Source organism: Lipophrys pholis (genome assembly GCF_963383615.2).
Source record: "Lipophrys pholis genome assembly, chromosome: 19".
NCBI lineage: Eukaryota > Metazoa > Chordata > Actinopteri > Blenniiformes > Blenniidae > Lipophrys > Lipophrys pholis.
In genome coordinates this window covers 4,799,171-4,821,868 of record NC_137647.1, presented here as the reverse complement: position 1 = coordinate 4,821,868, position 22,698 = coordinate 4,799,171, and the positions used below count along the sequence as shown (strand labels likewise).

Here is a 22,698-nt window from a genome sequence, read left to right as displayed (position 1 = left end):
AAAAATAAACCCCATTGCTGTTGCATTATGGGCGTTTTTTACAAACTCACCCTGACAGTGTGGCTTTGGGGCTAGTTTTAAAAAAATCAATGTTTTCTTTGTATATTGTATGGTTTGCTTGATGGTTTTGTTTACCGGGTTAGAGCCTCTTACGGGCCGGGTTTGGCCCACGGGCCTTATGTTTGACACTGTTTTAGACTATGGTGGTCTACCATCGTCTCATTTAGTCTACGACCGTTTTTTTTCCCCCCCAGGAATCACAACAGACTCTTTTTTTGTACCAAACGATGACTCAGCAGTAATTCACATTGCCTGTGACTATAGCCGCCCACCATATTCCAATTTCATCTTTATTTATTGTCTTAATCTAATCTGCCACCACAGTGTCTTTATGAACCTGAACTGTCTTTACAAATCTCACAACAACAACAGGGCTCGTATTGTGCTAAATTCACTTTCTAAAGGTTTTCCAGCAGTAATAATCGTCCCCGTACCTGGAATGAAGCACAAGAAGTGAAGACAGTCTGTCCTCTCTCTCCCTGGCTTGTTTCAGTTTTTTAAAAAGTGTGTTGCTCCAACCGGCCAATCAGAAATCAAACCCTATATAGTGTCATCGGGGGTTCAGCCAATCCCAATCAAGGTAAACCCTCCCTTTGACTCCTGACACAATTAGGCAGCTCTGCTCTGGCACATGGCACCACGAGAGGACGTACTTCCTCCTCCTCCCAAGACGGGCATGTGTGGGCGGAGCCAGTCCAGCTCACACAGACACAGCAGATTCTGAATGCAGCTCCTATGATCCAATATTCAAAAGGAGAAAAATCAAGAAAAAGCTGGATTTGGGGCGATAAACCCTGAATACAACGTTTTAGGACCAAATAGACCATGTGAAAGTGTTGAAAAGTGTGTCTACAATGTTAAAGAGCTCCTCTCGTCTCTTCCCAACTGTCATCGTAACAATAACACCATCTTCAGCCTTGAGGAAACGTCTCATATGTCCTTAAATTATCCATTATTTTCTTACTATATGGAAACAATGGCCAGCCATCATATCCTCACAACACCCGGAGGGAGACACGTTTCCGTGCGCTGGAGTCGACTCCCTCCTGTCAGACTTCTGATTTCTCTCACAGATTTACAGCAAACTGCTTTGAAGCAGACAGGCGGTGGAAGTTATGGAGCTACTGGGCAACCAAAAGGCTTTGGTGAACCCGCAGCGGACAACAGCAGACATCTGGCAGAAAACACAACCCCACCCAGCAGCAGCACAGCCAGAGAACAAGACACAAGAGAGCGATGGAGAAGGAGGAGGAGGAGGAGGAAGAAGTAGAGACATCACAGGAAGTACAAAACAGGCGTGTATCAAAGGACAGAGAGAGAGAGAGAGAGAGAGAGAGAGAGAGAGAGAGAGAGAGAGAGAGAGAGAGAGAGAGAGAGAGAGAGAGAGAGAGAGAGAGAGCGAGAGAGAGAGATGTACACAGGTTGAGGGTGGTGTCGAGCGGAAATAGAGCAAATGTATATACATGTACACAGTATAATGTTTAATGTTGTTCTAACCATGGTAAGGAAACTGCACGCCATCGCTCTCATGCTTAATCTTCCTCTCCTGCACACTGGCCAAATGGTGCTGCACTGTAAGGCCAAACAGGGGAGAAGGGAAGAGAGTTAACAATGGAGGGTAGAAATAAAGACACAGAGAGAGAGAGAGGTGGAAGGAATGAGAGGGAGAGGGAGTGAGAGAGAGAGACACAAGGGTGGTAAAATAACGGGCAATCGGGGGGGATTTTTAATGTTATAGAGTGCAGCAAGTGTCTATAAAATAGTTACATCATGACTGCTGGCAGCGTTAAAATGGCAGCATGTGAGTGGGAGTGACGGTTACAAACTGGAAAGAACATGAACATTTTGCTAAAGAAAGAAAGAAAGAAAAAAAAAGAAAAAATCCCCAAAGTCGCACTCTCCGCCAAAGAGACGGCCGATTGTGAACGCGTTTCGACTACGACGCCCGTCAGGATGGTTAATGGGAGCCGGAAGCCAGACGGGCGAGTGGCGGTGATCGCGGGGAGTGAATGGGTGATTACACAGGTGCCGCTCTTCTCGGGAGTAATCAAGGAGGACGGCACACGGGGAATTAAATGGAAACAGTCAGACGGCGTCTGGGGGCCACGATGTGAGAGGAAGAGTTTAAACTTTCTTTGTGAGCGATAGATTAGAGGCTCGTTCGACCCATTTGCAGCGAGAGTGGGCATAAATCATCTCCACCGAGGCGCAACGAGGAAGCAAAATAAATAGGATTACTCCCGGAATGTCTGAGTATTTCTTTAATGTGTAATGGTTTCAATTAAAAAGGAACAATTTGTTCACCGCAATAGAGGAAACGCAATACACAGTAATTATGTCCCACAGTTGTGGTTTGGAGAAGTTTTGGTACGAAAGTGACCGTTTAGACTCGATTTATTGAGAATGATTCAATACTTTATGCTCATTTACTAGAAATATTCTTGATATTTACTTTTAGATTCACATGAAACTTCTATTCCAACCCACCATGGTCCATGATATCTCCCCGCCTGTCTACCCTGCTTCTGTCACAACAACTGTCACCACTAGGGGTCTCCCTACAGCTCGACACTCCCACATTCCCATAGAAGTGATGAAACGTAAGAACAGCTGTGCAGTCGACATGACAACCGTCGATCTTCGGACTGGTTTTTAAAAGTCTCAGGGCCCGATCTACTGAGATCCTGCATGACGCGAGATAAATCGCTCGTGTTTATCAAGAATAACCGGCGTGACATGACGCGGAAACGAGAGACTGAAACAGTTTTTCTTACACGTTGGGTTGTTTGTGATCAATATGCCGCGATTGATATGGGACCTGGAGCCCCCTCAAGTACTGATTGAATATATTTGTCGACGTAGAGCGACTACATCCAAGTTCGCCATTTAACAGAGAATCTTGGAAATGATTGGTCACTCAGCCGACGTATACATAACGGTGCTCCGAGTGAGTGAAAACGCAATCGTTTGAAAACGTCTCTAAAGGTAGATCTTTCAGAAAATGCTCCGACTTCATCTCCGTGGAATGACAACTGGGAAAAACAGCTTTCCCAAAATGCTCCGTCTCCATGGAAATGCAACTTTTGTGGTTCTCAATGGAAACGGGTAGAAAACGCAACTTTTTGAAAAACGGTCTTACTCTTATCTCCGTGGAAACTAGGGGAAACAACACTTTATAAAAACGCTCCGACTCCGTCCTCATGGAAATGCGGGAAAATGCAACTTTTGGAAAACGCAACTTTTGGAAAAACGGTCTAACTCTTATCTCCGTGGAAACTGGGGAAAACAAAACTTTTTTTTTAAAACACTCTGACTCCGTCTCCATGGAAACGGGAGAAAACGAAACTTTTGGAAAGCGCTCCGACGCCGTCGCAATGTGTAACCGTGGCGAGGCGGCCGATTAAACGACTCCTGCGGGCGGAAACGGTTTTTCGCCTCCTGTTCATACGGCGTCAGAACAGAAGCGATAATGAAGAAATTCATGGAGGCGAACGCACTAAATGGAAAGTGTGAGTTATTTTGCACGTCTGTCCCAGATCCCCAGTGTGTCCCGTCAGTGGAACAGTTTCCACTCCGTTTGCACGCAATGTCACGTCTTGGTAGATCAGGCCCTTCGAGTGTCATGTTTTATGACCGATTACAGCTTCAAAACAACCCTAAACCAAAGGCTTCAGCGACACGAAAGCAGAAAAATATTTACCTAAATATTAAACTATCACTTACATAAAATGAAAAACATGTATAATAACTGTTAGTTTTACTCATTTGCCTGACTCACACGGTTAAAACCTAACCCGAGACAAAAGGAGACAAACACTGGTACAAACCTCAAGCTGCGGAGCTCTTTACAGTTTGCTGTGTTATATCTCCGGCCTGTGGCTTTGGCACTCGCACGCACACACAATCCTGGAGCGAAAACTCTGTGTATGTTCGCACTAACACCATAAACAACCGACTGCAGAGAATATATCCATCCCTGACACCGCTCTCAATGACAAGTCCGACCGCTGACAGAAGTTTATGAGTCGGTTGGAAACGAACGGACATATTTTTACACTTTTTACCCAGCGAGTGTGCCGATAGCCTTGGTTTTTAATGTGCTGGAACTGTGAGACATCAGTAAGTGATACCTCTGCCTCCGCCCCGACACCGCAGAGGTGTGGTTGTACTGTGGAAACTGGCAGCAAAGTGTCATTTGAGAGAGCGTCTGTCCCAGTTTCTGGAGTCTTTCAAATCTCACGTTTCACCGCAAATTACACTGCGTTTTACCTTCATTGTACTGAAGCGCTGGCACCGCTCTCGCCGGTGGAAATCACTAAAGTCCCCGAAATTAAACCCCAAACCATCCGCAAAACCACGAAGAGTAACTGAGAAAATGATGCTTTTATGTGTTGTATGTCGCTGCGCGGGAGAGAACGAGGCTTCGGTGTGCTGGACGGGAGTTTAACTGGAAACAGGTTGAGAATGAATGAAAGACACTGGGGGGGGGGGGGGGAGTGATGGAGAGAGGGGTCAACATGGCACAGAGGTCAAGGGGTGATGGTGGAAGGTGGAGAACTGTGGCCTCTGGTCCATTTCAATTCAGTTCGGTAGAAATTAACGTCTCACGATGTTTGCAGTCGGATCGGGAGGAGAAGCCCAACATTTGTACGATAAAACTTTGGTACTGAGCGTTCGGACAGAACGGCTGTCAATCAAAAACATCACATATGTTGCATTAAATCGACTGAATGCTTTTGAAACTCCTGTGCTCTTCTTCAACTTATTGCCAAAGTCGAGTGAATGCAATACTGTCAACGACCACAAGGTGGTATTTTGAGCTGTTTTGGCTTTACTTTAATTTCCTCTGCCACACGGCCAATAACGATAGTTCCTTCTTGGTGGAGAGGAAAGAAATTGTGAGGAATGAAAGATCTACAAGTTAATCGTCAGAATTTACCGACTTTAATCAACTAACAATCTCTTTGAAGTGAGACGCTACAGGACCTCAACATCACCACTCAACGGCATCTACGGGCCAAATTGCCTCTTTTTTCCCCGAGGATGGTGAGGCCATGACCTGCCCGCCTCTGACTGGTTCGTATTGGTATAATCCTAAATCTAGATTTTAAAATGTCACTAGATTCCTTATCAAGTAAAATGTACTTGCTTCATGGACAGATGATTTCAGTAGTTTTAAGTAATTTTTAGTGTTTATGTCTTATATGTTGGCTCCACTTTATTTTTCCAGTGTAGCAGCATGAAGGCTGACGAGCCAATCAGAGGATGAGTGAGGCGGGTCGCGACGAGGCACGATAAACCATAGCGAAATTTCCACAGTTTCTGGACTATAAGCCGCTACTTTTTTCACATGCTCTGCACCCTGCGGCTTAAACGACGACACGGTTCATTTATGGATTTTTACAGGTTAACGAGCTTCATGTCGTCAATACATTGGTGATGCGTTCAGGTGCATCACGTAACTCCGAACTTTCTTTTATTTTGTTTTTATTTGGTAGGTGCGGCCTATATTGAGGTAAGTATTAAGTAAATAGTCTTTAAAGTATAGTATGTGACAATGAGCAAATACTTTAGATTTTCACTGAATAGAGTCGTGTTGTGTCTGAATTGAGGTGGACCTCAGCCCAGCCGCCGGGGGAGGGGGAGAAGCGGCGGTGGAGGAGGATGAGGAGGAGGATGAGGAGGAGGAGGAGACTACCTGCATCCACATCATTGGGCCAACCGCTGGACTGAGAGCTGCTGCCGGCCGCCGGGGAGCGGCCCGAGTAGAAGACATCGTCCACCGGACTCTCCATCTCACTGTCGTCAATGGACTTGCGCTTGTTGGAGCTGAGAGAGGAAAAAAACAAAACAAGAAAAAAACAAGATTTAGAATTTTACGATAAACAGAGTTAAAAAAAAAAAAAAAAAAAGCATGTCTATTTATTTAAGATCTGATCCGATGTGGTGGTTGCAGACTGGGCATCTCACTGAAACAGCCATTGATAACTGCTCTTTGTGCGTCCTAATGAATATCCGCACGTGTCATTTGTGTGTTTGTTTCCCCCGGAGTCGGGCGCATGAGTCTGCATAAAAATCAAGAGTCATTAAAAAAAAAAAAAAAAAAAAACCCTAAATGTCAAGGTCGCTGCGCAATGTTATTGTTTTCAGATTGCATTACAGCCGGAGGGAAACAGTTTTTTTTTTTTTTTTTTTTTTTAAAGCTCCATACTGGAGCGTGTACGGTGACGCCGGCGAGCGTTCCTGCGTGTGTTTGCAGATTCTTATAGACTCGTACATCTGTTACCAATAATTTAGAGGAAAAAAAAAAAAGAAAAAGAGCTGCAAATGTACAGCATGTGCATATCTCTGCGACAGCATGCGTGTGTGGGTTTTTCGTCATGCAGGGGTCTGTGTTACATTAGTATCAGGGGAGATATTCTGTAATGAGTGTAACTACCTCCGTGGGAGACTTGCATAAAGCTCCATTTCAGTCCTGCAGCGTAAGATGAGCGGAGGCGGAGGAGAAGGAGGGAGGGAGGGAGGGGGGCGGAGTCAGAAAGATACCAAAAGATGGGACGATGGACAGAAATGAGGAGGGTTAGTGACGAGGAAGAGAAAAAGGAGGGAAGACAAGAGCATCAAAAAGCAGAGTAAGCAGAGTTAAGAGGTTAGAAAACTTGAGGAAGGAGGAACTTTTTTTGGGGGGGGGGGGGGGTCGTACCTCGTGGAGGGGGTGGAGGTGATGGAGCGCCGTCCCAGGGTCACCTGGTTGATGTTGTAGTAGCCGGGGCTGTCCAGGTCCGCCAGGGAGAAGTTGGGGCCCGTCGCCGTGGCAACCGGAGCTGGGGGGGGGGGGGGGGGGGGAGACGGCAGGAAAAGACAGACGGACGTGAGACGGTTCCCAGCGACGCGCTTCACCTTCACGACGCTTCACATCTTTATTCCTGTTTGATGAACTCTTGGAACAAAAAGTTCAACCTCGTGTGCATCACTTCTGAAAGAGCAATAGATTAGGCCCTGTAACAACCAAGAACCGAACATTTTGGGCCATTATGAACGGAATGAATCCGATCGTGTAATAAAATAGTGAAGGATTTCTTTCTTTCCTGATGACGACCAGGAGCTGAAAGGTTCTGGTAAAACATTAAATCCATATGCGCTAAATACACCGACGGATGAGTCCGACCTCTTAAAATCATTTGATCTCTGCGTCTTAAAGTTTTGTTGCAGGCTTTTCGAGGATTCAGGAGCTCCGCGCTACGAGTATCGGAAGGTCTCCGGTGTTTTGGATTAACCGGTCTCCCTGTTAACTGGTGACCGGCTTCCTCGAGCGTCCCTTTTCACAGCAGACATTAAAAACGCCGTTTAACCACATTTCTACTTAAAATTTAAAGTATCGTATCGTCTGTGTCATATTTTAACATCACCTGGTAGAAGTCACCAGTTAACAGGGGCACCAGTGAAACCGAAACACCGGACAGCGAAGCACGATCTTAACGGTCCACATTTTGTAATATTTATTATTAAGAAACTATTTGACTTATAATTTGAGCTGATTTGGAATGTTCGCTCTGCATCGTATCGGGGTGGTTACTCACACGGAGAAAAGCTCAAGATGACTCCGCCCACTCCGTGGTCGTACTATATATTGTCATGGAAAAGGACTGGGGCGAGTAAGGCTGAGTAGGTGCGAGTGGAAAAGCGCCACTCGATGGCCACTATTTTTGGGTGAGACTTTAAACATGCCAAATCATTTCCAAACATTTATGATCCCAAGAGGCGAATCAAAGTCGACTCGAAGGTTTCTGCTTGAGACGACCCGACACAACAAGCTCTGAGCGGGAATCGGAACACCCACTGCCTGGATTCCTCCACATCAGGCAAACTGCCACTTTAGGGGTCGTCTGATAGTTTTTTTTCCAGAACGAGACGCCTCCACAGAGGTACAGAGTTATTGTTCCCGTCTCAAACATCAGGAACAATTCGGTCTCGTGTCTTTTCACTGGTCGTTCTTTCCAGACTTCTGATAAAATTACACATGAATAGAGATTTTTTTTTAAACCCTTTAATGGGCAAGCGACTGTATCTGGTGTGTCCAGTAGGATCGTTTAACAGATTCTCAAGGAGAAATAAATGTCTTTTTGGAGAACACTTTAATATCAAGGTTGTGTGTATGTCTGCTTTGGGTCTGTTTCACATCTACATCATACTTCATTCCGTTTAGATGCCAAATCACTGTTTTATAAGAATGACTCGAACTATCCCAAAGGACACGAGAAGGTTAAACTGAAGGTGCAACCTTGATGATGTGCACACTAGTGAAAGTGGACGGGACACACTGAGGATCACACGTGACAAAAGAATCCAGACTATAAACACACCATACCTTCGGTGAACTCCATGAAAACAGAGGATTGAGCAGGTTTGTTAGATTGTGTTAAATACCAAGAGGAGTTTAACTGAATAAATGACTGTGAATTACGACCTCTGGAAAGATCTGCATGGTTTATGACTGTGTTTAATGAATTTTTAAAGGAGCCACAAATTCCAACAGTTTTCACCAGAGATGCATTTCCTCAGCAGTATAAGATACCTCATAAGATATTTTCTTTGTTTTGCTTCAAATTTGTCACTAATAATGTCATAGATTATGAATTAACCAAACACAGAAGCAATATTGTTCTCATCTTGAGAGGGCTGGACCAGTAAAATAGAGCCATAATGACCTTTTTAGGTTTTTCCTTTGTTGTGGCGCAGAGTATATGCGATGACAATGTCTATATCTATAAACCAAAACAATTACTTCAGGATATTACTACAATCTTGACATCAAATCAATTTAAATGATACTTTCTTGTGCAAAATACCGTAAAAATTTATCAGCTTGTTCCGCTGTGTCCACTACTCTTAAGAAATTATTTATCAAAATAAATAAATAAATATCAATGTTTTCTTTGAGATTGATACAATTTTCTTGGTGGTTTTGCCAGATTGGAGCCTCTTGTGGGCTGGTTTCGGCCCACGGGCCTCATGTTTGACACTCCGGGTCTAAAGCGTGTAAAAACCTCATGAATACTCATTGACGTCCCTCGGGGTGTTATGTTCAGTAAATCACCAGCAAAAGGAAAATAGAAAACACAATCTAATTGCTTGCAATTTACTAGATTTTTTTTTATGCAGGATCTGAAGTATTCAATTTCAATGTATTGTAATGAGTGACAAGTATTAAAAGCCTCACAGGATATCTGCTTCTTGAAACATGTTTTTTTTTCCGTCTGTCGTAATTCATCTTATATTTGATGGTAAAACGTAGTGAATTCGAAGGTCGTTCCCTTTGATTGAAGCGTCACCAAAAAGATCTGGAGCCACGTTGCCGTCGCAGCGTTCTAACAAGCGCATTAGGTGTGAAGGAATGACTCACTCTGTGACACGCGGACCAGCTCGGCTACGTTCCACACCCCTGAAGTCACAAAGCAGTCCTGGAAACTCAAGTGGCCTGCGCAGAAGACACACATACACACACACACACACACACACACACACACACACACACACACACACACACACACACACACACACACACACACACACACACACACACACACAGGGAAGAAAAAAAGAAAAAAGATGCATGTATGAAACATGTAGAGAAACACTCAAAGACAAAACATGTGTGGAAAGGCTCGGCACGATGCCGGTGTCATCCAGTGGGACCATGTGTTTTCTATCAGATGCAACAGCCGTTTGGTTTGGATATGTTCATTTTTTATTTTTTTTTTTCCCTCCACTGTTGACAGCCCAACATACACAAGCAATCAGGTCCAACAAGCGGCTGTAATCTCCACACAGACAGCTATATAACGTACGATGCGTCGTGTGCCGTGAGCCCCTCGCGAATGAGGCACATCAAACTGCACATGCTGGCGGATAATGACGCACGACGACGTGTTTTCAAGCAGCGCCGCGCGCTCACACCCGCGTACGCCCAACCTCAGGAAGTCCTTTTCTCCACCCGTACGGAAACCGAAAACCTCAAAGTGCCACTCGGCTCTGACAAACTTGAGCGCCGCTCTCACACATTTGACCTTCGGTTGCGATTACACGGTTGTGATCCATAAACTGTGACTGATTCTGAGCCGCTGTAACGCCGTCCCTCTGGCCCGCCTATTGTTAAATGATCATCCGACAGCTCGTGTTTCACTTTATGTCCATTTTGATTGTCCAATTTTCTCTAAAAGTCCCATTTCCTTGTTGCCAAAACCATCTAAACACGCGCAATATTAGATTTTACGCCATTGTTTATCGTTGACAGCTAAAGCATTAATACCACCTGCCTCATCTTGTGTCAGTCCCCGTTTCGCTTGCTAAAAACCATCGAGGCTCCACAAGACCTCCGGCAGCGTGACGTGGTCTTTTGGAACAAAGATGTTGGCGGCAGGTCCCGTAAGGCCGCGTTCACACGACGAGCTTTTCGTGTGAAAACTGAGAACTTTTTGTTGTCTTTTGGTCTGTTTACGCGACAATGGGACTCGCAACTTTTTGAAAATGCAACAACAGCATCCACTAGTGGCCGTTTTCAGCGGTTTACTGTAACGTTTTCAAAACGTTGCCGTGTAAACGCGAAACTTTTCTGAAACGATAAGGCCAAAACGAGGCATTTCACATGAAACGTTGTGTAAATGGGGTTTAAGTAAGGACGCCACAAAGGGTCTTGTCTGGGCAATTTTGGCCCTCTTGGACAAAAGAAGAATTTAGTGGCGATGGGAGGGGTACGCAGATAGCGAACATTATTACGGTTCTGCAATCACATACAGGTCATTGTTTTCAAAAATGTTCCTGAAATAAAAATGCAAAAGTGATGCGTTCTCACACGAAACGTTTTGGTAAAGCGAATTTTTTTTTCACTGGCTACATGGAGCCCAATGAAGCAGGTCCCGATAGAGGTTGGGGAAGTGGACTTTGGTTCGGACGTTTGCAGGTTTGAATCCCACGGCTGACAGGTTACCAATGCACCTTTGACCCCCACCAGTTAGCTATGAATGGCTATTCCAAAGTGGAAAAGCCATTCTAATCATTTCCCTTTCCTCTCCTACATGTAATATCGTCCCATCGTCCCACTGTACAACGCCAGCTCAGCGTTAAACGACTACAAGTTCTGTTAGCACGTAGCTTTTAGCATGGTGGGATATTAGCTGCAAAAAGGTCAAATATATATCATAGAAGATTATAGTAATTTAGCGTTTCAAGAAAAGTAAGTTGGAAACATAAGTTTTAATAAAGGTTACGTCGTTTGATTGACACTGTATGAAAGTCATTTAGCTTTCCGAATCCAGTTCCGCCAAGTGAAGTTTAAGTAGGTAAGACTCTATAATGTGCAGGTCCGTTTTATCCAGGCCCGTATGGAAGTCTATAAAAGATGTCTTGAGGCTTCAGAGTTGGGGGGGGGGGGACTTTTTAAATCCTTCTTTCTCTCCATCTGTCCATCACTCCGCTCCTGCCTGTTCATTTCAACCCCTCACCTCTTATTTTCTCCCCCCCCCTTCCTCCCTCCCTTTTTTCTCCATCCTTCACTCCTCGGCTCCGTCGCTGCCCGGGGTTTAACCACAGCGGGGACAGCGCATGAGGTCAGCGCTCGGCTCGGCGGCGGCCATGTGGTTCCCATCTTCCAATAACGTCAGTGTGATTTATGAGTGGCCCGCCACAATCCCAGCGCAGCCCCCACACTGCAGTACCATCGAGCTCTCCTTACCATAATAAACTCAGATCCAACTCTGCCGGGACTCATTCACTCTCTCACACACACACACGCAGAGGCCCGTATGTAGGGGCGGCGTGCGTCCACATGCATGCGTTTCAGTATCCCTATCAGCGTGGTTGCATGTAAATGTGGGTATGTCAAACTGTCTTAGGTGGACGTGCGTCCGTGTGCGCATGGTGAGTCAGAACAAGAGCGGTGGCACATGAACCTACCATTTGGTGGGGGCTTCACGTCTGTGTCTCCTTGCTGGTTTGAGTTGTCTGATTGTCCTGATTGTTCTGGAAGAGAAGAAGAAGAACAAAGGGAGATGATTGGTCAGGTGGACAGATGTTTGGACAGGACCCAAAGTTGGGGGGGGGGGGGGGCGCAGATCAGGAAACTCTTTAGAAAGTTGACAGGGACATGGCGCCTTCTATTTTTTTTTTCCCGACTGAGAAGAGGCAGATGTGGAGTTGAGATTAAAGATATGCGCATATTTCCATGTTCGTCGGTGCATAAGTGGAAGAAAAACACTTTAGCAATACAGAAACGTCAATATTCATATTTCTGGAATTGATTAGAGTAGACAAAAAAAAAAATAAGAACCCAAAGATTGTTTTTGCAGAATTTTCTCTGTGTTGACTTTATAGACTCCATTTAGGATTTTGTCATCCATTCAGTGTTTTATGTCATGCCTCAGTGCAGGTTGGGTAAAGTACTAAAAACACAAGAAACTTTGTTCGATAACAATAGAAGGGCGTTCAGTTCTATTTACATGGTTTCCATGGCTTTATGAAAGTCGAAAACATGCTGTGTCAGCGCAGATCTTTAAAATGGGTTCGAAGAATTGTCAGCGTCTCCTCAATGTCTCCACATTTCAAAGGATAAAACCACTAGTTGGATGCTTTTTTTTTGTGTGTGTGTGTGGGAGGGGGGACCGAGTTATGATAGTTTTGAAAGCTTTCTGCAAGGAAGCAGGTTCTTGATACAGTTCGTAAGGAAAGAGCCTTATTGTCTAAATCAACCTTGATCCCGTACTTCTTTTTCTGCTTCAACACAAGTGACTCTAAAGCCAGTGTCATCAACAAACTCAGAGGAGAGCCCAGTGAGAAGACCCTCATTGCAACCAGTAGGAGGCCTGAAACATGTGGAACAGGACCAAGAGACCCCCGTTCAAGGTAGTGCTTGAAAAACTTCACGAGTACAGTAAAACTAGTAAAGTTCTTCCACACAACTTTTCTAAAGCGCAGTAGAGTCACCCAAACTCCCAATCCATGTACTCCCATTGTTGATGCTTATAGCATATTGTTCTATGCATGTGTGTGTGTGGTTTCATTACAGAAACGACCAACAGCGCTCTCTAGTGGCCCAACGAAAACACTAAAACGATGTGTTTTCATTTGGAACGTCAAGTAAAACAGGGCCCAAGTCGCTTTTCATGGTTTCTTGATCTACTTTGATCATTTATACCTCAACATATACTTTCAGTATCGATCAGCTAAGGACGTTCACATCAGACTCACCAAAGTCTGCTTGAACCCAGTCGGACCTCTACAACAGAACCAATTCTCATTGCTTGGTTTGTCAGGACTCCTGAGCACTTATATGTATATTGTATTATATCACAAATAGTGCAAGAAATTTTAAAAAAAAGTGCTCAATTTCTTAGGGATGGTGTGAAGAGCTTTTCTTTTTTTTTTTTTTTAAATGATAGCTCACTTTAAACAAAAAAGCCACTTCCTGTGAGCTACAAGCTTTTCTCTGAAGATCCTCCCTAAAATTTCAATATAGCAACTCCCTCGATTGAATCCTTACTGGACTTGAGAAATTCTGCACATTGCTTCTTTTCTGTAAGGTAAAATCATCAAACCCACTAACTCTTGCTTCCTTTCTTCATAATTTCAAATGGTACAACTTTCAACCAGCCACAGATGGAGTGGAAAAGTAGCACTGTAAAAGCTTAGTAGTGGCTTTCTTTGTCTCTCTCTCTCTCTCAAGCTGCTGCATTAGTTGAGGCTTGTGACGGTGGAAACCCTACTAATGGACCTTGGATTAATCTTACACATTGAGAGGTAAGTGGTAGAAGATGTACATTTTTGTTATGTTTACATTGCTTATTGAGCGAGCCTCGATCGACAAACCCACGTTTCCCGTCTTGTTTTTCTTTAGACCCGATGATGGATAAAGAGCTATAAATCACTACAGCTTCAGATTTGTTAATGTAATTTAAGGTGCACTTACAACTCTGTTTACTTTCAGAGTGAAAACTCACGATAATGTGTTTTACTGTTCCAGCTGTGACGCGTACGGTTTCAGGAAAGTCCTTTGACACTGGAAATCTTGGCTTCTCTCCAATTACACTTCTACATTGAGGAGTTACTGTAAGATTTTTTTTTTTCCCAGCGCACCTTCTCTGAAACCTTCTCTTTGACAAGTGCATTCAATTAGTTCAGATTCCTTCTCCAGTTAAAATCAACCCTCTCTTTGCTTGTTTTTGTGGGATATCTGCCAATTCAAACATACAATAACTACTTTAATTGGGACGTTTCACTGCATATGTTGGGAAAGTTGGGAGAGGAACTATGCGACACAAATGGCGGAGCATTTCTTGGCTTTGGCGGCCGAGTTTAGCGTGTATCTCTTGAGTGTATTAACCTTAAGAAAACCACTTTTGGGACAGGTAATGGCTTTCTCTCTCAGCGCCTAATACACACATACACACAGGTTTTATGGAGGCCTTTGACCGTGTAAGTTGGGTGAAGTGCTACAAGTCCCCAGAAACCCTCCGCTTCCCAACTGCTGACTTGTAAAACGCAGGTTTTCCCCAGCATTGTTTGAATTGCATCTCCTGTGTGTGTTTACCTTCACGTCTACCGGAGGGCCAACGAGCTGCCTGCTTCAGCGAGTTTTGTTTTGGCCCGTCGGCTGCCATTCTTCTTCTGACGCGTAATGCAGCCTAAGCGGAGTTTTATGGTTGTATCATATATACCATTCAGGCCAATTACCCCCGCGGTGCTTAAGCTTTAAGGGCGCCGTGGGCCAAGCCTGCGCAGTCAGAGCGCGGCCCCGTCTCAGCAAAGTACGAGGCCTCCCCGAATCTCAACATCTTCTAAGCACCGAGTCAGCGTCCTAATCTTGGGTGGCAGTGGTGCTCCGTGTGCCAAAAGAACGGCTGCACTATTCACCCCCGTGCGCACGCTGCCAAAACCCAAGAAAACAAAAAGGGAGAGACAGAAAATCAGTCTCATCACTCCCGGGCCCCCCCCAAAACAAAAAAAAAATCACAGGGAAACACACAGGAAGACGGGAGTTTCTATTTTCTCCCCGCGAAGCTCGACTCTGGTTCTGTTTGGAAGCGAGAGTCCATCTTTAAGTTGTTGTTTTTTTCCCCCTCACACACTCGTTCAGTGTGTGATTCTCTTTCTCCCTCTCGCACTGTCGCTCTGTGGAATCCTGGCAGCCATCTTAGCGCTTGGCAGCCATCTTAGCTTTGGCGGTACCCGTGCATTCCTGCTAGCTGACGGCGCACACACACACGCGCACACACAAACAGACACACACACACACACACACGCACACAAACAGACACACATGCTTGCAAAGCACACTTTCTCACCGACACGCACACACTGCCCCAATGGTCTTAAAGATAAAAAGACCTACAGAGGATATGCGATGCTAATGGAATGAGGATAAAACCACCGGGTGTCATCCCGCCCGCTCTAACGGCCCCTCGCAGAGAGCGCACCACTTTAACAGAAACGACAGTCGATCACCAACGTCAAAGACACACTCGTTAAGTACAAAGAAGTGCGGAAACAACGGCATGAAGGGAATCACTCGAGGAAAACGACGCAAAGCGTGGAACAAAAACAAAACAAAAAAAGAAAACGGAGCCCGGGGGCCTTTTTCTTATCGCACCGACGGTGTGTTTCACCACGGGAAGAGAGAAAAAACCATCAAAAAAACCTTTTAAACCTGGAAACAAAACAAAAAAATAAATAAACCGACAAAAATCTCCGTTACATTATGTGACAGCTTCAACGCCAAAAAAAATAAAAAATTCACTGGCCGGTTGTCATGACAACAGGGATGGCACGGCACAGTCAGAGTCCCCGGTGGTGATGAGTGGTTGAAGCCTGCGCGTGCATATGTGTCGCTGTTTGGCCTGGCAATTAGCTCGAATGAAGATAATAATATAGTTTACTGGCATGGGCTCAGCGTGCTGTTTTGTTTAAGTATCTCTTGGCACCAAACGGTGCAGCAGCCACCGCCATCACAAAGCCAACAGCCCCCCCCCCCCCCCCCCACACCTTACTATAGGAGCCGCTCTGCATTTTGAGGTGTTAAATCCTCTCCTGTAATGTTATCGAACACCACTACAGAAACTTTTTCAGCTTTTCCTGGCAACACGTTGAAAAACCTCATCTGAGTGAAACGGAAGTACTGGTTAGTATGGAAACGCGACAGCGGAGGATATGCGAGCTAACGACTCACTCGGTTGGTTTTCTCTGAGAGAACCATTTTTGATGATTTACTACAACTTCTAAACCAGGTCTTTATAAATACTATCTACGACGGCCGTGGTGCGCATACACAGTAGCCGCAATTCAGAAAAGTTGGGTTTTAACCAACTTTTTACCGAGACAGAGCGTTTTCAAAAAGTTGTGTTTTCAGTGGCTCCGAGCACCGTTGTTGTGTAAACGGACACCCAAAGGCTACAAAAGTTTTCAGTTTATACTTGAAAATGTTGGTTCAACCAGCCATGAATGTCGTTCTAGATTCCTTGTGATGAGCGGCCTCAATCACTCAGACCGGGTAAGATCACAGTGTCTCTGGGTAAATGATAACAAGCTGGCCTGAGCTTGGAATGTCTACTTCACACACACTCGTGCCCCTTTATTCTTAATTACCTACTCTTCTACTATACATCGCTCTTGGTTAATAGACTCTACTTCACTTTTGAGCTGCAGTGGTGACTGTTTGTTGCGGTCTACGCTCGAGCAGGTAGGTTTGATGGATGCGTGTTTATCCACAGGGGACTTGTTCTTGGTTTTACATTGAGTTTACCCCCGCTTTCACAAAAAGCTTATTATAGATTCTTTTTTTAACGACAGGTGGAAGCAGGAAAGACTTCACCTTGCATGTTTCAGCTGCGTCGGCAGCCTCCCTCAGAGCGTCAGGTAAAATCCTTCCTGATTCTACCTGTCGTTAAAAAAGAATCTATAATAAGGAAGTTGTTCTGCACGGTCGGGAACATTTCTCCACGCTGTGATGGCATCTGATGCATTATGGTATTCTCAATTTTGAGCACAGGAAGAGCGAAGCTCAAGAAAATGTATGTGTAAACAATGAGCAGGGGGCGTGTTACATTCAAAGAGGGAAGATGCTCTACTTTCATCGAGAACAATGGAGAAGTGGTGTATTATTATATCATCAAATATGTTACACAGACTGCCTGCAGGGAGAAATCACTGCCAGCAGGCACCTACACACACGGAAGTACATTTATGAATGACAGCAGAAATACTTGCACGTGCACACGCCGACATAGATACACATGCCTCCAAAGCACAAACATGCTATTACACACACACACACACACACACACACACACACACACACACACACACACGCACACGCGCACACACACACGTTCAAACACAGATGAATCGCCCTTATCTCCTGTGCACAGTCGCCCCAAGGCCCCCTGCTCCTGCTCTGCCCCACTACAGATAATACAACACACACACACACACACACAGACACACACACACACACACACACACACACACACACACACACACACACACACACACACACACACACACACACACACACACACACACACACACCTTGTCGATACAGTGTGCGGTGGCTGCTGATCGACTCCAGGGAGTGTGTACACAAAAGTTAGCACCGGCTATACATTTATCACACTACAGATGCAGACAGAGGCTAATAACTCACACCCGGGGATAATGTACACACACTCCAAAAAAAGTCACACTTTCATAATTACTCCATTCATCACGCACATAGAAACTCCACCACAGCACACACGCACACGCACACACACACACAATATAAAGAGACACTTGAATGTAAAATCACACACACATGCTCGCTCAGGGCTGCTGCTGCCAGTGCTAATGGACTCATTTACCGTGTGCATATTCATATATGAGTGCAGGCTCTTTTTTTCTTTTCCTCCCTGCTAATTTACTGAACAGCTTAGAGTGTTTGTTTGTGCATCACAAGCACACATGAGTGATGAGAGTGATGGCAGACAATAAAATCAGCATCCCCGGTCCAGCACTGGAGATGCTCACGATGATTAAATTGATGAAAATTGGAGGAAATGGTCACTTAGATTGTACATTTCCATAAATGAGTCATGGTGCTATACAGCTGGATGAACACTACCAATGTCACGCTTCTTAAAATAAGTGCAAATAAAGAGAAATGTGCTGAAAGTGGTTTCGAAAATAGCTTAAGGTAATAAAATAGAACTGCCTCGGTCTAATCCAACTGCACCTACTTGAACTAGAGCTCTAATGACCCCTGGATTAAATGGTCCATTTAATTATTACACAAAGTTAGGAATGTTTTCCGTTTTCACTTATCGCCGTGTGAACGGGGGCCTAAGATCTAACCGAATGTAATTCAAGAATCATGAAATTGATGCAGCTGCTGGAAGATAGCGCTTCGTTTTCCAACACTGATGTCGTTTTGGTTATAGTAACCATGGTAACATGTATGTTTACATTTTGTCGTCCCATCTTATTTCGACTTGAACCTTCAACCACAAATGCATGACGTTTGGATGTGTCCACTGCTGCCATGGTGATAGAGATGAAGAGTATCTATAAAGCACTTTATACACTGTTGGTAACAATAATCCATCACAATGGCCTCGGCCGCGCTGCAAAGGAACTCGACCTCCATTGAGAGCAATTTGAGGTTCAGTGTCTTGCTCCAGGACAATTCCATAAACCGATCAAACCGCCAGCTTCACTATTGGACTATGACCTACTCCGACCCCGGAGGTGGTTCATCTCACTCCACCTCCATGGTGTTTAATGTAAACAGGATGAAACGGTATCGACGGAACCGATTGGAAACTGTCAGTTCTAACTGGATAAAATACACAGGATTTATGCAAATAGGGCTTCAATGACTCAGTAGGATTGTTGCTTGTGGGAAGAAAGAACAACACCAGTAATGGGCTTTTCAAAAAATATGCAAAGATATTGTAATAAAGTAGGAAACGAAGCTGATTTGAGCTCCTCGTGCTTTCATGACAGGACACTGTGTCTGTGGCGTTTTCATTGAGATGTTAAACTGTCGGAGTGCCTCTTTAAGTTCACTTTAAATTTCTGCGAGCAGATCAAAGGTGACCGCGACACGGCCGTCTTCAAAAGCCTACATGTAGCTGCGCAGATGTGCCTGTCGGTATAGCCGCAGCCTCCAGCCCGTGACCTCTCTGACTCACTCTCTCTCTCTCTCTCTCTCTATATTGCTCGCTCGCCCGCCGCCGCCCTCCATGTGCTGTGTCATTTAAGGATAGCTCTCCAGACACGGTTCAGTTCACAGTCAAATGATAGGGGCCTCTTCCTCCGACTGCTCCAGAGCTCTGCGGACAAACCTACCACTGTTCTCTCTCTCTCTCTCTCTCTCTCTCTCTCTCTCGCTCTCTCTCGCTCTCTCTCTCTCCTGCTCCGTCCCCGTCTCGCCTCGGCCTCTCCCTTTCACTCTCCCATGCCGTACACCCCTCCGTCTCCTCCGTCCATAGAAAAACCCTGTGATTCCCCGACGGTAGCGTGTGGGCACCCGCATGCCTCCGCTGTGGTTCGCCGTCCGTACATCTCCACAGTGACAAGAGGTCAGCGCCGACTGAACTGCGGTGCGCATAATGGAGACGAGAAAAACTAAATATACTGTAAATTGGAGGGTTTGTCGCGGCCTCGCGCTGACAGGAGATGGATGTGAAGCGGCGAACGCAACACAAACTGACTGACACATGAGCGTACGAAAAGCACGTCTGAGTCGAAGTGGTTGTACCCCCCCCCCCCCACACACTCCACCATCACCATCACCCCCCTCCCCGCCCCACTCACCCACCAGCCTCTGGATAAAGAAACCGAACAGCCTCCCCAATTGGGTTTCGCTTAAGAGGTTTATCGGTATGTTGCTAAACATTCTGACCTTTTTTTTTAATCTTTAATGCGCTTAAAATGTTCCAAACCCTCCTAATCCCCACGGCTATCCCACACAGATGTTCACTCGGCTCTTTTATTGGACTTCATTTCAACCTTCTTTTTTTTTTCCCTTCCTTCTTCTTCTGCCTTCTCTCCTCCACCTCCTCCATCCCCTCCACCCCCCCCCCCCCCTCCAAACCTCTACACCTCCATTTTCCTTCGCTCATCCAGTTTTCGAAAACTACTCATCGCCTTCTAATCGTGCCTCCTCCTCCTCCTCCTCCTCCTCATGTGTTTCAATCTTCTAAAGCAAAGCCGGGTTTTAAAACCAGATTGGGGTGGAGGGGTTGGGGGTGAGGGGGGTGGAGGGGGTTCTTATTGGACGCTGCAGCTCCGGAGGAGCAGTGATGGTTCAGTACATCTTGTCCTGTTGGTGACCTCAGCTCAGAAAGCCACTAGGGTGGATGCCACTTACTCCGACATTTAGCGGGAACTTGTTTTATTAAGTGACGGACGACGTAACGCAGCAAGACAATAACAGAGGACGAAAAGGATTGTTTCCCTTGGTTATGAAGACGTCAGGCATTTCGTTATCTTCACCAGAAAAAGAAGTGACGCCACGGGCTCATGCCTAATTAGAAATGAGGTGTTCTCGTGGTTGTGGAGCTGCTGTCTCTCACATTCTTTCCCCTCCATGGTCAAAAACAAACATTAACTGAGCAACTTCTTCTTGTTGTGTCAGGAAGGGAAACCGAACTGAAGCCTTCTCAACACAACCCCAAAACGTCCTTCTGTTTGGTAACAAGAGGATCTACCACGGTGACTGTCAACGATAGAACTACCAGGAGACTCTGGACCGGGAGGCTTGACACTCTGGAGGAAACGTTGTTGGTATTGTCCATCTGAGCATGTGCAGAAGAACTGCTTACCACGATGCCTTGAGCAAGAGCGATAGGCGCTTTTTTGAAAGGTTTATTCATAGTGGGAATATTTTCAAAAAGTTGCATTTGCCGCGGCTCCGAGCACCGTTGTCATGTGAACCATGCAAACACTTGAAAATGTTAAACGCGTATAAACGCGGCCTTAGTTGCAGCAAGAAGCTTCACATGTTGACGTTCAGCAATCCAGGAAAGGAGCAACTCAGTGAGTTTCAGCAATTTTGTATTTTTGTTGGGGGTGAGTGTGTGGGGGGGGGCGTGGGGGGGGGGTCTTTCTCCTTTCAGACTGGGTGTTCCGCAATATTTAGCATGACAGCCTAAAGCCACACCCTCCTCCCCAGGGCTCGTGAGGTCGAGCGCTCGCAGCTTAGAATACAAGATTTTAATATCGCCGGCCTGTCAAATGAAGGACGAACAGTTTTGTCGCCTAACAAACTGATGTCAGCTGTCAGACAGCGAATGTGTCACAGCTACAGTATAAAGTACGGTAAATAAAGAAAAAAGATCTTCTGCAGGGTACAGGACTTTTTATTTTAAAAATTCATCTATATTGTTTTTTCACCGTTAGAAGGACATGATGTAGGATTAAGCTCTGAAGAAGTTCAGATTTAACTTCTTTACACATAAAAGTACCGCACCAGGTCGACAGCAGCCATGGATAAATTTAAACCTTTTATTTTTTTCTATCATCAACTGTTCAATCTGCTTCGCGTTTGTCTTTTCTACTTGTATAGTATTGAAAACTGTATCAAACCTGAAATTTTACTTTGAAAACTCTGAACAGTTTTCTTTAAAAGAACTTGTCCTCACACTTTAGATGACCTCCATCCTGCTATTTGAGTGAAAAGTGACCGAAATATATCACTAATATATAGACATACAGTCTCTTGCACTACGTTAGTGTGCACAGTACTGATATTATTATTGATTAATGTATATACACTTTCAAACTGGAATAAAAAAAAGTGTTGCCACTCACAGTATAAAGTCACAAGAAGAGACACTTTGCTTCATTTAGCGCGACTATCCCATCATGTAAGTGAGAAAATGACCAAATATGGCCGTTGGTCTTATAAAGGGCTTATTCAAAAGTCTTTTCCCCACTTTTTCTTAGAAGTGCATATTTTTGTACGATGGTGCAGCGTCTGTGGCCCCTGAATGCAGTGACACAATTTCCCCAGGCGGATTAATATAAAGTGCTCTGTTCTCTTCCCACTGTGTTTTTGTTTTATGTCTTCGGTCTCTATTTGACTGAAATTTATAAATTGTCTTATTCATTCTTACTAGTTGCATCTTTTGCTTCTTTATTTGGATGTTTAAAGTGCACCCATTTATGCCAAAACTTCCGAAACTGAATAAAACACAACAAAATGACAACTTTAACAGTAAACAGTGGGAAACTACAATAAGTCATGTTGATAAACACATATTTTCATTATTTGTGTCAGAACTACCATCTTCCCTCTAGTTTTTCATTAATCCTCTGTTATATTTGGTCAAAGTTCACAGGAAGTCTAACTTTAATGAACTAAATGTAGATTTTAGGAGCAGAAGTTAGTCTTTGTGTAACATCTGGAGCCTGGAGGTAAAGGAAACAGAGCCTGAGAGGTGAAAAAAAAAAAAAAACAACCACCACAAAATACAAAATTGTGCCTTGGGGGGAAAAAAAGTAAAACAAAAACTCGGATTCGTTCGGCCACCTAAACTCCCCCGTGTTCACCGACGGTTCATTGACCGTCAACGAAGCCACTCTTTCTCGCTCACAAAATGAAGATTTGGG

At 44.8% G+C, this 22,698-nt stretch overlaps 1 protein-coding gene across 24 annotated transcripts in view; it reads right to left on the bottom strand.

The window, feature by feature from the left end:
* nfixb (nuclear factor I/Xb) overlaps window positions 1-22,698 on the bottom strand; it is a 178,599-nt gene that overhangs the window by 25,354 nt on the left and 130,547 nt on the right. For 9 of the 24 annotated variants that reach the window (XR_013936312.1, XM_080487805.1, XM_080487808.1 and 6 more), the window contains 5 exons: window positions 12,013-12,078; window positions 9,464-9,538; window positions 6,764-6,884; window positions 5,759-5,889; window positions 1,558-1,632 (listed from right to left, as the gene is read on the bottom strand). Coding sequence is in view for 22 of the 24 variants with exons in the window: in XM_080487805.1 (XP_080343931.1) it covers window positions 1,558-1,632; window positions 5,759-5,889; window positions 6,764-6,884; window positions 9,464-9,538; window positions 12,013-12,078 (468 nt within the window). In the remaining 2 variants the exon portion in view is untranslated. Of the gene's footprint in view, window positions 1-1,557; window positions 1,633-5,758; window positions 5,890-6,499; window positions 6,536-6,763; window positions 6,885-9,463; window positions 9,539-12,012; window positions 12,079-22,698 lie in introns of all 24 variants that reach the window. The other 15 variants (XR_013936313.1, XM_080487803.1, XM_080487811.1 and 12 more) reach the window with 2 other exon arrangements.